Below are 15,212 nucleotides of genomic sequence, written 5' to 3'. Positions count from 1 at the left end.
ATGGGCGGCCCCCTGAGCTTTTCTGTTAAACCCTCATTTCAACTCTGTGCTCTTTGTAGGCATATCTGTAACACGTTTGTTACTATATTTCTAAGTCTAGACAAGCTAGAAGCAGTAAGTGAGCAGGTGAGCGGGGACGGGTCACGGGGATGGGTCACGGCCAGGGGCAAGGCCGCTGTGTTATCAGAGGTGGGCAGCTCTGAAGGTGGAGCAGACTCCAGGCCAAGGGCTGGACCCCTGCCAGCCCCTGGAGGCCTTGAGAGCCCCCATGCTCTTCCCGGGATGACAAAAGAATGACAGCTGGGCTCCTCCCAGGCACCCAGACGCTGAAGCTAGAAAGCTGACGTTTTCGCATTGTCGTCGTTTTAAATCTTGTGCTTTTCCAGAGTTGAGGTTTTTAAAGGCAGAGTTGCGGGTGCTTGAACGGGCCTTGGTGAGGCGGAGACGAGCCCTCCCCAGCCACCTTCCCTTCCATATTTGGACGGCTGCAGTCACATTTTCCTCGGTTACCCAACCGTTTCCATGGAGAGTGCCAGTGTTTATTTAGCAGGACAAACATTTTCTCCAGATTACAGCAGGCTGGCCTCAGGGGATTGGCTCCGACCAGGAAGTAGCAACCGTGTTATAATATTTGGGATAAGATACCCAGGGCTTGCAGAAACAAAGTACACGCTGTGAGATCCTGTTACATAAAGTTTGGAAACAGGCAGAACTAACTAGACTGTGAGAAGCCAGGCTGACGGTGCCCAGGGGGTGGCGAGGTGCCAGGGAAGACCACCAGGGTCCTGGGGGCTGGCAGTGTTCTGCCTCCCGAGCTGGGTGCTGAGTACCTGGGTGTGTTCAGTCTGCGGATGTACATTAAGACTTTACCATTTGGGACTTTTGCAAGTGTCTTCTTATCTTCTGTTTCCAAAAACTGATTGCGTAAGTAATTGAACCATGCACTGATTACTGTTTTGCACAGAGAAATGTACATCCATCTTGGACTCAGGGGCACTGAGTGCGCGGAGTCTTTACCAGTCCTGGCTGTGGCTGTGTTTTTGTTCCGAATTTTTTTTAACTGTTTATTATAAAAACCATGAATATATTTGAAAGTAGAGAGGACAACGTCACGAACCCATCAGCCAGCTTCAAATGATTTCTGCTCTTGGTCCCTCTCCTTCCGCATCCCCACTCACTTCCTCCCCCTCCCAAAGTGTTGAGAAGCCACCCCAGACGTTGAGCTCATCCAGGACCGCGCTTTCTAAGTGTTCCTCTGTCCAGCCAGGGCAACCCTCGCTACCGAGGGTGTGGTCAGGGGCCCGGAGTCAAGAGTCTGAGCTCAGCTCCCTTCCTGACCATTTTCCGGGGGCAGGGCCAGTGTGTGGACGTCTTAGACGTGGCTGAGACGGGGCCCCCGACAGCAGGCACACAAGCTCACACCCAGAGGCCCCCCCTCCGCTTCCCCGGCAGCCCCTTTGCAGTAGGGCTGACCTTTCCCTCCAGGGGCCCCAGACCCCGGGCTCAAAGGGACCTCCACCCCCTGGGTGGAAACCCAGGTTCCCCAGGCTTCCGCAGGACCCTGGCAGTGCTGGCATGAGCGGGCACTCCGTGAACATTTCTGGAAGGCAGGAGTCAAAGTCTGCTTTGACAGGCACGTTGATTTTGCCAACTTGGCGAAATGAGGTCGGTCAATTAGAGCTGCCGGCGCTGTCTCTGGAATGATGAAGTTCAGATGGTTTTTCTGTTTCTGCCATGATTGCTTTACTCTCTTAGCAAAAAGAATTGCCTTCCTCCTAAGGTATCTTGTGACCCCAGCTCGGTGACTCCTACTCAGGCTCCCAGGGGCCAGGACAGGTAGAAACCAGGAGCTCCTGCGGGGAGCTGAGCCCAAGCCCCAGGCGTGCGTGGAAGCAAAGTATGTGATGCCTCCTTCCGCAGGATGTCTTTATTGCCTGGGGCCGCCAGGGACAGCTCTCATGACAATGAAATATCTCCTTTTTGAAAGTAAATAAAATTGCTTTTTGTCACCCTGTCTGTTTACCTCTAGTGATCGGCAGTGATGGTAAAAGCTAGCCTTTGCTGGATGCTTGCTGCATTCCAGACACTTAACCCTCCTAGCAACGAGTAGGAGGCGAGTACTGCTCTAGCCCCATCTTACAGATGAGGAAACAAGGCACCAGGAGGTGCAGGAACTCGCCCAAGATCACCCAGTCAGGAAGTGGTAGAACCTGCCAAAGCCCCCGCCGTCCAGGGTCTGAGCAGACCTCTGGCCGCTGCCGCTGCCCTGTCACCTTCATAATTTACTCAGCAGAAAGGACCAGCCCGGCTACTGGTCTGGGGAGGACTGTGGGATGAGACGGGTGGTGTCCAGGGAGCTGGGGGACAGGAGTAAGGGCGCGTCCCCAGCACCCTGGGCAGCCCCCGTGGCAGCTCTAGCAAACCACAGAGGAACCCCTGAGAGGCCTCCTAGTCTCCACCTTGCCTGGACCCTGTCACCCCGCTAAAGTGTAAGTCAAGTCTTGTTGCAGGGGACTCTACAGCCTTCCTGTCCCACTCAGAAAAAAGCCCAAGTCCTGGCTCTTCCCTGCGAAGTGCCACGTGGCCTGGCTCTGCCCTCATATCACCCTCCTGCCTCTGGCTCGCCCTCTCTGCTCCAGACTTGTCCATTTTCCTCAAACCTGCCTGCCTCTGGACCTTTGCACTTGCTGTCCTCCTGCCTGGAATATTCCTCTGGCATCCTCCTGGCCTGTTCTCTCACTCTCTTCATCTATCTTGGTTTGGGTTCTCTTAAAAGCAGAGTGTGGGCCAAGGCTTAAATGCTAGTGCTTTACTGGGAGGTGTGCTCCCAGGGCAGCTGGAGTGAAGGACAGGAAGGTGTGGAAGAGAAGGCTGGGACCCATGCGATGACGCTCTGCTTCACAGATACCCAGGCCCTTGGGACCTCATCAAAAAAACTATGCAGAAAGAGAAAGGAAGGAAGGACAAAAAAAAAAAAAACAAACCCCAAAAAACTCCAGAACAGTCCCTTCCAGGGAGGGATGGAGAGGGGCCTGCCCTCCCTCCAGGTGCCATGATCAAGGCTCACTGGCCCAGGGGGCACACTGGGGCCCCTGCCTCCCCAGGCCCTTTACAGCGGCTGGGGAAGCCAGGACCCTCCCTGTGATGTGGTACTTCATCCAGGGTCACACGTGGTGGGCAGAGCCAGCAACTCCAGACAGCCTCAGGTGTCAGCCAGGCGGACCACGTGGGCGTGCTCCCGGTGGCGGCTTGGAGGGTCGGGGGCTGCCGGCCTGGGGAGAGCGAGGCCAAGGGGCTCTGAGTCAGCACCCCTTATGGGCTCGGGTACCAGGTCAAGAGTCATCTGCACAGTGGCCACCCTTCCTGAAAGGTCACGCCCAGCCACTCTCTCACACCTCTGAGACTGTGTTCTGCCTTCTTCGCATAGCATTCACTGTTAACCTGCTACACGTGCCACCACCTTCTTGAAACTTAACTTTTCAGTGGGGAGACGGGGGCTTGAACCCAGAACCCCGTGCATGCTGAGGACATGTTCTCCTACTGAGCTAGATGCTACTCCAGTGCCACTCCCTTGTCGATAGTCTGTTTTCCCCTCTCCAGTGAAGACAGGAACGATGTCCGTCCTGTCCTCGGCCACAGCACCAGCCCCCAGTGCTGTGCACAGGGAGAGCAAGCAAATCCACAAACGCAGGCCTGGGGCCATGCCGGCGCGCGCTGCGCGCTGCCACCGCGCTGCCTGGCATTTTTATTGTTACTTGTCGTTCTGTAATGTGTCCATTTATGCCCTGGAGTCTTCCCACATCAGTGTCTCTGGTGCCTTTCTGTTTAATGGGGTACATAGTATTCCACAGTGCAGATGTCCCTGGTTTTATGCCTTCACAGCCTGCGCCAGGCCCTGGGGTACAGCGGGAGCAGCTCAGAGCTTCGGCACGTCAGTGTGCAGCGTCAGTGCCTTGGGACGGAAAGCCAAGCAGGGGACGCAGAGCTGCCGGGGGAGGGGAGAAGTCTGTGCTGTTTGTGCAGGATGGTCAAGCTCTCTGCCCGACAAGTGCTGGGGACACGAGGGAGCAGCAAGTGCGAGGGCCCGAGGTCTGAGCACAGCGGCCGGGCCACGGGGGTGGCCGCACAGGAGTTCCCGGGAGGCTGCGTGGGGCACGACCCCGATGCAGGGCAGGACTGTGCTCCGAGCCCCGGGGAGAGAGGATCTCACTTGCCCCACGTAGACCCCAGTGGGGCCAGATGAGGCACGGGGCCCGGTGTGTGTGTTGAGGCTGGCGCCTGGCCGGGGTGGCTGTGGTGGGCAGGATGCCCTGGACAGGATGCTGATAGCCTCCTTGCCGGTGGTTCTTTCCCGGTTTTTAATCCCCCCACACCAGACTCGTGCCTCTTTGTCCGAGCACGAGCCTGCCCAGGGAGCGGCTTCCGAGGGGTGGGAAGGGCCCGGGCGTGAGCGCTGCCGCACACGCCCAGAGCCCCCCGGAGAGCCTCTGTAGGCCTCCACCTGGCCAGCCCAGGATGTGGTTGGTCCTGTTGACCTTTGGAAACCTCATCCTTTGCACTTCCCTCCTGTCTTACGAGGTCGCGCACCTTCCCAGGTTTGTAGATCTCACCTGGTGTTTCTCTTTGTGGGGACAGCCTGTGCTTGGTCTTCGGGCTCTCTCTTTGCAAGGGTTTGCACCTTTCATTCTTTCGCCAGATTAGCTAGGACGTCCCTGACGTGTCGAAGACTTGCCTGTTTTATTCCTGACTTTCCCTGGAAGGCACTGGAGTTTTGGGTCCTCTGTGATTCGAGGCGGACTGATGGCAGCTGTCCAGGCTCACAGTAAGATCCTCTAACTGAGACTTCCTCCCCGAGACAGTGAGCTTTTCGGCCCAGAGCTGTGTGCAGACTTCACCTTCTGAGAGTATAATATTACAGCGGAGACATGAAGAGTAGCCCGACCTAACACCCTTTGCAGGGAAGCTGTTTGTTGTCCTGTTGGGATGCAGGTAGAATTTTCTCTTTCCTTGAAAACATCATTTCATCAGGACGTAGCTCACATACTTCTGCCTCGTGCACAGGTGGCCAGGCAGAGGCAAATCTGTCTTCAGGACGGTTTCCTTTGTGTGTCCCTTTCCGTGCAGTTTGTTCCATGGTTGCGGTGTCTTTTTCTGACAGAGCTGTCGTCGGCAGGTGAAGGTGCGGCGCAGCGTCAGCCCTTCCCCTCGGCTTGTTTAGAGAGTTTCTTGTGCTCCTCCTCCTCCTCGCTGATATTTCTGATCCTCTGTTCTTTTTTAAATTACTTTTTAATATTTTATGTATTTTTTAATTTGTTTAGGAGCGAGGTAATTAGGTTTGTTTATTTACTTATTTATCTTAATGGCGCTACCGGGGATTGAAGCCAGGACCTCGTGTATGCTAAGCGCACACTCTACCGCTGAGCTGCACCCTCCCCGCTCTGAGTCTCTGTTCGACATTTTCCTCTCAGTCTGCAGCTTGAGCGCATCCTTCATTGCGTTTCCCGGAACCCATCATTTCTGGGTTTTTACTTACGATATGGAGTAGGTGTGGGTCTCCTCACGCCATGGAGGCTGTGTTCTCCTTGTCTGAGTTGCACTCCTTTTCCAAAGCTGCACTTCGGTGCTGTTCAGTTCAGTGGTTCATGAACAAGACAAGAGTGATCAGACCTGCTGTCTTCTGGAGAATACTGTGGTTGTATTCTCCACGGGTCCCGTCTTCAGGGGCAGGCGGGCCTGCTGTGGCCTCGGGCAGGTCACCAGCCTGTTTTCCCGTCCCTAGAGTGGGATCCTACATGCACCACGGACGGTGACCGTGACGTGAGGCCGTGCAGTCACGTCCTCAGCAGTGTCTGCAGTCACCACCACCCACCAGAGCCTCCTCCTGGCGGCTGGTCCAGGTTCCTGAGCTGTGGGGGCACTTCTGGGGGTCCTTTGGGTGAAGGCACCACGACTTGGGCCCTCCAGAACTCCCCCACGGCTTAGTGTCCAAGGGTGGCGTTTGGGGACTGTGTCAGTGGGTCCTCTTGCCTTCTGGCTTCCTGACCTCCAAGGTCAGGAGGAGAGAGAAGCCAGGGTTTATGTCCCAGCGCTGTCCCCCAGGCCGCAGGGCATCGGGGGTCCCCCGGTTTCAGTAGGCATCCTCTTCCTGTCCCCCCAGGCCCAGGTGTGATAGCAGCTCCCTCCGCCTCCCTGGTGGCCCCCAGGACTGCACATCTTTTGTAGTTTCCTTAGCCCTGACTGCACCTTTCCACGCAGTGCCTTCGCTGAGAGCTCCCCGGGTCTGAGTGGGCACCCACCGCCTGCCGGGACTTCCAGGGAAGCAGCATCCTCGGTGCTGCTTTCACCCTGCGACCTGAGGCTCCCCGTCCTGAGGCCTCTGGTCAAGCCCCCCTGCCCCGTGCACTTGCTGTCCCAGCCTGTGCCTGGTCAGGACTTCAGCTCCCCTCCACCCACCTACCCTCAAAGCACCAAAGTTAAAGTTCTCGTCCAAACACAAACCAAGTCACTTGAGTCTGCTATTTACAGTGCTTCACCAGCCTCTCATAGATCCAGATAAAGTGTAAACTCCACACTGGCCTCGTACTGGTCCCTCCCCTCCACACCCCACTCACACGTGCCTCAGCCACCGAGCGCTGGGAATGCCTGGACCTGGAGCCCCTGCGCTGCTGGGAGGGCCCCCCGCCTGCTCCCCACAGCACCATCCTGAAGTCTCCCTCCCCCGCAGCCTGGTTTTGGAGTCTCCTGTAACTTGTGATGGCCAAGCTTTCTGAACCCCGCTGTTCCCCCACACCACCTGGGGAGATCTGTAAGATGTGGGTTCCTAGGCCCTGCCAGCTATTCAGTGGAAATCTGTGTTTCCCCCAAAGCTCCCCACGCGCTGGGTTGTGATGACCGACACCGGACACCTTCTGACTAAGCCATCAGCACGTTGATGTCTGGGGCTGGGGCTGGGGCTGGGGCTGCCTCACCCCTCTGCCTTCATAGTTCACGGCAGGTAGGAGCCCAGTGAATACGAGCAAAGGAGACCCACGACTGACCCTGCCTCCTGCCGGCTCCTTCGGTGAAACGTGGGGAAAGATTCGGATGGGGCGCCCCACCTGAGGGCTGCGGGGCACCTGCTCCCCTACTGCCTGACGACACTCTCTCCTTTGCCAGCTTTGTTCGGGAGCCAGCATGAACGGCTATGCGGGCTACCCACCCAGCCCTGGGAACCCCTCCAAGGAGCCCCCAGAGCCCAGGCCCAGCTCAGCCCCGCTTCAGGAGGACGTGGACATGAGCAGCAATGAGACCCAGGAGAACTGCTCGACGGGGCGGGACTCACAGGGCAGCGACTGTGACGACAGCAGCAAGGAGCTGGGGATGCTGGTGGAGCCGCCCGCCACTGGCCAGGGGTGGGTGCAGCCTGGGCCCCACCAGGTGGCCCGGGCACTCGCTTACGCAGTCAGTCTGTAGTAATTTGATTGCTTTTGTGGTCTTTAAATCATGATTACCAAGGTTTTCAAGATTTTTGAAAATCTTATTAACTCAGAATAACTAAAATTTGCAAGGGTCTGTCCTTCCTTGTAAGAGTGATTGTGGATGTCAGATTGCCCGTAGATACTTAGGGAGAATCACGAGATCTTGGGGCGCAGGAGAGCCGGGTAACCCAGCCCGCCGCTGCTGACGCGGATGCCGAGTGATTTATAGAAAGCAAGCTGGCCAGGGGAGGGGTAGCTCACTGGTAGAATGCATGCCTAACACTGGGTTCAGTCCCCAGTACCTTCCTCAGGGAGAAGTGGAAACCTAGCTACTCCCCCCACCCACCACGAGAAAACGAACTCGCCCCGGCCTCGGGTTTGCGTGCCCCAGCACTTAGCTTCTCCTGGTATCCAAAGGTTTTTATGCCTGATTCTCTTAGCTTGGATTTTTCCTTAATTGACTTACTCTGGTGTAATCCAGCCTGTCACCACTGGTTGGATGGAGTGGGGAGAAGTGGATGGAATGAACACTCTACTGAGTTTTGCCTGTACTTTTTGTCCTTTTAGTCCAGATGCCTTCAGCCTGATGACGGCGAAGTCTGACCACAATGCGTCCACGAGCGGCTGCAGGTGAGGCCACCAGAGCGCCCTTGATCTAGAGCGTTTAGAGAGACGGAAAGAGTTGGAGTCGTGGAGATAAGTTTTGGGGGGCCATGTGCCTTTTTTCAAGTTTCTGCTGGAACCCGTTAGTCCACGCAGCTGTCCCCCTCGTGGACCCGGCCGCACCCTTTCAGATGACAGTCCCGGCAGGCTGCTCAGCGCCCCTGATGCAGCCCTGGGCCGGCAGCACCCCCGGCCTCCCCGAGCAGGCTTTGCACAGGCTCTTACTCCAAAGGTCTTATCAGGGAAGCCGCGTCCACGCCGCATACCAGCACCGGAGCCCGACTCCCTGCCTCCCTCAGCTGTCGTGCTGCTTGCATTATGCTCCCTGCGCTCCCGGGAGCTCGCTTTCCATGCTAATCCTCATCAGTGAGAGCAGCCCAGTGCTAACTGGCTCCATCAAACACCTGTTAGCAGGAGGCGTTTTTGCGGGGTCTGTCCTCGCCAGCAGCATTCCCCCAGCAAGAGTCCCACAAGTAACCGCCCGTTATTTGAAACTAACAGCTCTCGCTGTGACCATTTTGGGCTTCCTTCTGGCCCTGGAAATCCACCTTACCACACAGAACCTAAAACTCAGTTACCCTTCAAACCTCTCCTGATTCTCTCACCTCCTAGGATGACTTCCCCCCGTCATACGCCGTCTCTCCCCAGGTTTAAACTCGCCAGCAGCCTGAAATCAGCAGCATTATTACCAGACACAACTCGACTAGAAAATGTCTTACCAAAGTCTACTGCCCAGATTCAAGTAGCATCCTCTACACTAGCCTCAGACCAGAAAGGCCTGATCAGATTGCTTCCCCTCATTCCGCATCACCTTCGCCCCAGGCACAACTGCTTAGTTACCACAGTAACCTCACGAAAGCGCTGCAGCGGCCAGCAGGGCCAGCCGGCAGCAGGCACCAGCCAGGCGCCTTCGCCGCGTTCCCGTGGTTCCCCACCGAAAAGCCAGCGTCCCCAGTGTCATAAACTACCCAGCCCCCTGCTCCACTGAACAGTCTCCACCTCGTCATCCTTCAGAACATAAAACACGACTCAGACCTCGCCATTAGCCCTGAAAAAATGTGCGCGTAACACAGTCCTAGCAGAAACGCAAACCTCATGATGCTGCCCAGTGGCCACAGCTGCTGTGGAACCAAGCCCTACCGATGCCCCCAAACAAATGAAAGTGCTGTTGCCCCAAGTGAGCCACCAAAACCCATCACAGGTCCACAGCCAGCGCCACCGCTTACAGCCAGCCCAGGTGCACCGTAAACAGGCGGAGGTTTTGAAGAGAAATCTATGAAATAAATTACAAAAATAATACACACAATACATGCCACGCATGTCATCATTCTTCTCACGTGGAAGCTAACCACGGCCAGCGACATGAAAAATCATCATTGTATTTCAACTGTAAGAACACTAATAACCAACATCCGGAAACCACACCAGTTGATTAAATTTAGACAGTGCCCTCATCAGTCTCCCAGCCCATCAAACATCTCATCCTGATGACATCCCGGCTCCTCGTTGGGCATTTGTTTGGTTCTACAAAGCTTGGCAGGATTATTCCTAGCGAAACAGATGCCGTAACTGCCTTCTCACCTGTAACGTGTATTTGCCAAGGTGTAAGTTACGGGTGAATCATTCAACAGCTACACGCAGACAGAGCTTCCATGTTCTCTATCCGCCTGTTCGCCCCCGTAGGACGAGGCTCCCATTACAGGTCCTGTGTGTTTCTAGAGACACGGAACATTGGAATCAGCTGTCATCTACAGTGATAGCTCCCTCACTCATAGGTTGTGTGTTACCCGGAGGACAGATGTCCCTCGTGTTGGGGGAGTGACAGCCATCACCAGCCTCCTCTCAGCAGCCCCGGCCATTGGTACCTCTCTAGTCGAATGCGTCTGGGGTGGCTTTTCAGCACATACAGCGGCCCTCACACTTTATGCTCCCTTTCATGATTGCAGCGCGAGCAGCTGTCCCCCCGTTGTTCCTTCACGAAACTGGTCTGATGACCCTACAGGGATCTCATCTGCTGTGGATAAAGTCCCCTTCCATCCATATTACACAATTAAAGGCACCTCGGGTGCTTTAGTACTAGTTCTGGTCTTACTAATGTTAGTTCTGTCCTCGCTCAGTCTGCTGGGAGGCCCAGATAGCTACACCCCAGCCAGTCTCCTGAACACAGCCCCCCATATTAACCCACAGTTGTATTTCCTATTCGCACGTGCAGGCAATGCTCAGGCCCCAGCAGACTGGGAGGTGCGCTGGCCCTCATCCTTTCCTTTTCAGTCCTGGTGTTCATTCCAGCTCTTCACACGTCTAGACGGCGAAGCGTGGCATTTCGACCTCAGCCAGCGCCGGTTCTGAGCACTCGTAGCAGGTTGCTACGAGCAGGTTGCTGACACCACCTGGCAGTGGAGGACAGCCCGCGGACACCTGTTTATTTTCATCAGACAGCGTCTGTCTTACACTTCCTCTTAATGGCAGTGCCAACACCAGCCGCAAGCATTATCGAAAACAGTCTCCTGACTCAAAGCGTCTGCGTAGTATGTTTGTTACCCTGGTAGTAAACGGAAAACCAGAAGAGGAGATTCAGGGAAGAACCTTCAGCCCCGTCCTCAGCACCCAAAGCTGAGGTTCTGCCTAACTATTCCCTGAGTTTTTGTTACGGGACGTTTCCACAGCCCTCCGGTACTGTCTAAGCGTTAGAATCGCACCCTTTCATCAAAATGGCTGTGAATCCTGCACTTTATATATTCCCACATGCATTTGTACTTGGGTATTATACTGTCCATAATGTATGATACGTATAGTTGTGCGTTAACTGTAAGCCTGCATCTTAGGCATGTGTCTGGAACATTCCTTACTTTTCCTTGGGTGCTTGTAACAAACGTATCCTTAATTTCATATCCACAGACACTTTCATAACAAAATCCAGGTCTCAGTCCTGGGCATGTGGGCACCTGGCCGCCACCCCAGAGACCAGCCCCATCTGTCTCTCTGTGTCCTCTGCTCTAAGCAGGCACACCTCCATCTTCAAGTGCCCACTGTCCTGCCTTCCTCCTATCTCTGTATCCTTGAGTTTGAAGATCCTTCTTAGAACTCTTCTTTCACCTCCGAGGTCTTCCCGTGTTGTTCACGTCCTTGCCCCAGGAAGCCACTCTGCTGTCCTCCAGGGTCTCCACGTCAGCCCTTCTGTATGTGAGATGGGGAAGGAAGGCGCGGCCCAGCAGTGCAGTCCCCAGACTGCGGGTGGGCCAGCCGGCCTTGCTGTGGCGAAGCCAGCTTTCGCCCTGGAGGGAGAAGAGCCTATGTATAGCTGGAGGGGCGCCTGCAGTGGCCACCTGGGCAGAGCCCTAGTTCTCGCCGGGCGGCTCCTCTCCCTGCAACAGACGCCAGGCAGTGTCTTGAGACACTTTTAGTTGTCACAACTGGCAGGGGAGCTGCTGACCGTCCTGCGTTTCCCACCAAGAGCACGGGGACTCAGGTGTCCTAGTGACCTGGTGAAGAAACTGGGCCAGAGACACGTTCCTTCAGAAAAGGGCACTTGGGGCCCTGCAATCAGGTGTCTCTGTCTTTCACTCCGCAGCAGCGAGCAGTCCACCAAGGCGGACGCCCATAGAGAGCTGATCAAAACCCTGAGGGAGCTGAAGGTCCACCTCCCCGCGGACAAGAAGGCCAAGGGGAAGGCCAGCACCCTGGCGACCCTGAAGCACGCCCTGAGGAGCGTGAAGCAGGTGAAAGGTGCGTCCCCCGTGCTCGTTCCCGCCTGGAGGAGTGGGTTTCAGGCCTCCCCAAGTCAGAGCTTAGAGTGTGCTGATTTTCTAGAATTCAACCCTGAATAGCGGAAGGAAATTCTAGAAGTCTGATGAAATCTCAGTTGGTTGGAAACCTCAGTTCATTGGAATTTTCTATCGTACTTCTAGAGGAAAAAAAGCAAGTGGAAAACCAGCTGATAAGAGAAAGCTATCGACAATGTGGAGGTCTGTGCTTTGGGCTGGGGTCAGGCCACGCCCCCCCGGGGGTGTCCGGCATCTTCCAGGCTCTGGCCGGAGAGCTGCGACGCAGCGGGGCTGGGGCACGAGCAGCTTGGTAGAGTTGAACCGGGACAGCCCCTGAGGGCTGCGCCCTCCTGTAAGAGCAACACGAGGAGATTCGAGGAGAGCGTTAGCACACCATATCCCTCAGGGGCAGTATTTTAGATCTGCTCCAGACACCGGGCACTTCATTTCTTGTTTTTCTAAAAATGTGTGAATGTCCGTCCTGGAAGTCTTTCCACCAGGCAGGCAGGCAGGGCTGGGCACCCCCTCCACCCCAGGCACGCCCTAATGGGACCTCCGTGACCCAGATTCAGCTTCCAAACTGTGAGTACGTCTGAGTTTTATTGTTAGAGGGAAGACCACGTAAGAGTTCTAGAACTGGTCGGTGGACCAGGCTAAGGCCACTCCCAGAGATTCACGTGCAGAACTTGCTAGGTGCGCTGCGGGAATCTGAACAAACCCTGCAGCTTCCAAAATGGTTGCACCGTCAAGCTTGGGTGCTTTACGCTTCATTAACATCCAGTAGCGTTTAGTCTTCTTTCAGTTGCTACTGTGACTGGACCTTCCGCTGAGCTGGCGCCCCCTCTCTGGGTCTCAGGTAGCCGCAGGGGCCTCTGTCTCCAGGACAGGCAAGGAGCCTCCTGCCCTGGAAGAGGCGCTGGCACTCCTAGCGAACTCTTCTGCAAACAGCCCGTCTCCAGGAGTTCAGGCCCAGGGCCCCTGCGCCTGGGGTCTCTCAGGACAGTTTAGCCGCAGGAGTCCGTCAGCCTGGGCTCCCCTCACCCCTCACCTCTGCTGGGGCCAGCTCAGCCCCGGCCTTGTCACCGGTGCGGGACGTCCTACAATGAGCGGCCCTCGTCTTCAGTTTGTTCCCAGGGCTGTTCCTTGTGCCGAGCGTTTCTAAGAGCCGATTCTGCCCGGACGGGAGTGTCCGGCCACCAGCGGGGCAGGAGCAGGGGCTGCCACAGCCGTCCTCCCTGGAAACGCTGCTGCTGCGTCACGTTTACAGGCCTTGTGGGGAGAGTGAGGGTTGGGTAGAACTCTGTGGCCGTATTATTTAAAATAATGTGTTTTTATCATTTAAACAGTTCTGTAGTCAAAGACCTTCTGATTTTCCAGGAAAGAAATCCCAATGTCTGTCTGTTTAGCCTTCACAGTCTGTGTCCTGTGCTCTCAGTGTCCCGGGAGGGGGTCTCCATTGCCCACTTCTCATGAGAAAAGTCGTGCCCCCACACGTCAGAGTTAGGAAGCACCCTCAGTCCCTGCCCGGTCTCCCCGCAGCCACCGAGGAGTATTACCAGCTGCTGAGGGCCAGCGAGAGCCACGCCTGCGGCGCCGACGTGCCCTCCTGCACCGTGGAAGAGATCGAGGGCGTCACCTCTGAGTTCATGGCGAACAATGTGGTGAGTGTCTTACACGAGTGATGTCTTCACCCAGGAAGCTCATTTCCAGTGGCCGAGGTCTTCATCCAGGTGAGCCGGCTGAGCCCCGCAGCCAGCGGCTTCATAGCAGCGGAGATTGGAGTTTCAGGACATTAGTTCCTTCCCTTAAAAAAAAAAAGAACGTAAAGTTGGTGATTCAGAAGAGGTGGGCGTCCTGCAGCCCACCCCCCACGCCCAGTGTGTGGGAGCGAGCCCCGCCCTGACCACGCGCGATGCCAGCACGGGGAGGGACGCACGAGGGGGCCGTCAGCTCACCTGCGGTCAGGGTGCCTGGGCTTGCCTCAGCTTCGTGAGGCACCAAACACTCACGCATTTTTAAGTAGCCCATAAAAGCAGGGCCCACCGGAGGTCTGTAGAGCTGCATGAGTTGCCCCCAGTTCTCAATTAGTGAGAGCAGATGTAAGGGCAGTGGGGGTCCAAAGAGGCCGGAGTCGCAGCAAAGCTGGCCCAGAGAATGGGGCTCCCTTCCCCTTCCCATCTCCTCCTTCCAGTGCCCCCACTGCAGCCTAACCACCGGGAGCCCCGGCCCTGGACCCAGACGGCCAGCCGGCAGGGAGAGAGCCTATGCTGGGCCAGAGGGACCCGAGGCCCCCAGCTCCCCGGGAAGCCCCTGCATCCTCAGAGAGTGAAGGGCTGGCAAGGTTCATGGTCGACAGAGAGAGAGGGAGAGGCCCCTGCCACCTCCTGAATTACCCAGGCCAGGCACCAGGGAGCTCCGTGCCCAAGAAGGCTGAGCAGCAACACATGTAGGGAACCAGCACAGCTGGGGTTCCACTGCCAAGAGGAATGTGTTTTTTCAAATAATATCCCATTTGGACACAAGTATGTGTAGGAGAGTAAAGTAGAGTTATTCTGGTCAGGACTGAGGAGAGGGGCCCACAGCCTCCCGGACCCTCCACTCATCCAGCTCCCCCCACACCCGCCTGCCCAACTCCCAGCCCCTCCTGCCTGGCCTCACCAGGGCGGCGTCCTCCCTTCCAGGATATGTTTGCTGCAGCTGTGTCCCTGGTTACTGGGAAGATCCTGTACATCTCTGACCAGGTCGCCTGCATCTTTCACTGCAAGAGGGACACCTTTCACGATGCCAAATTTGTGGAGTTCCTGGCGCCCCACGACGTCAGCGTGTTCCACAGCTCCACCACGCCCTGCAAGCTGCCGCCCTGGAGTGTCAGCCGTGGAGCAGGTGAGGGTCCCTCTGCGCAGGCAGCAGGGGACAGGGACTCCTCCCTTCCAGGTGAGGGCCAGGTGGGGCCCCCCCAGAGGAGACCGGCAGTGGACCCACCCAGAGGGGCCAGTATTGCCTCTGTGTCCCAGATGAAAGAAAAACATTGCTTGTTCAGAGTCAATTTAGCGAAAAAATTCTTTTCACGAATTTCCAAGAGGGAAAACTGTTTCAGATGATTTTGAGAAACGTTAGGCACTTTAGAAAAGAAGTTGATCTGAGAAGCCGAAGCCTAGACATGAGCCTGCAGGGCCTGGGTAAGGACAGGGGCGCATCTGGAAGACAGTCGGGGCACAGGCGAGGTGCCCACCTCCTGTGGGGGTGGGAGGATGTCAGCGGGAAGGGGAGGCAGCTGCGGGAATACCGACCACGTGTCCTCCTGGGCTCAGACTGCGGGCTTTCCAGG

General features: G+C 56.3%; 1 protein-coding gene across 2 annotated transcripts in view; it reads left to right on the top strand.

Annotated features, from left to right (window-relative positions):
* The window catches only part of PER2 (period circadian regulator 2), a 39,963-nt gene that overhangs the window by 2,300 nt on the left and 22,451 nt on the right, over positions 1 to 15,212 (top strand). Inside the window, exons 2-6 of one of the 2 annotated variants that reach the window (XM_072961953.1) lie at positions 7,156 to 7,391; positions 8,025 to 8,087; positions 11,695 to 11,846; positions 13,424 to 13,545; positions 14,566 to 14,767. In XM_072961953.1, the coding sequence (XP_072818054.1) occupies positions 7,156 to 7,391; positions 8,025 to 8,087; positions 11,695 to 11,846; positions 13,424 to 13,545; positions 14,566 to 14,767 (775 nt within the window). Of the gene's footprint in view, positions 1 to 7,155; positions 7,392 to 8,024; positions 8,088 to 11,691; positions 11,847 to 13,423; positions 13,546 to 14,565; positions 14,768 to 15,212 lie in introns of both variants that reach the window. The other variant, XM_072961952.1, reaches the window with a different exon arrangement.

This window comes from Vicugna pacos, chromosome 5 (genome assembly GCF_048564905.1).
Source record: "Vicugna pacos chromosome 5, VicPac4, whole genome shotgun sequence".
Classification (NCBI taxonomy): domain Eukaryota; kingdom Metazoa; phylum Chordata; class Mammalia; order Artiodactyla; family Camelidae; genus Vicugna; species Vicugna pacos.
Note: the sequence above shows the minus strand (reverse complement) of the source record. Positions and strands in the feature narration are given on the sequence as shown.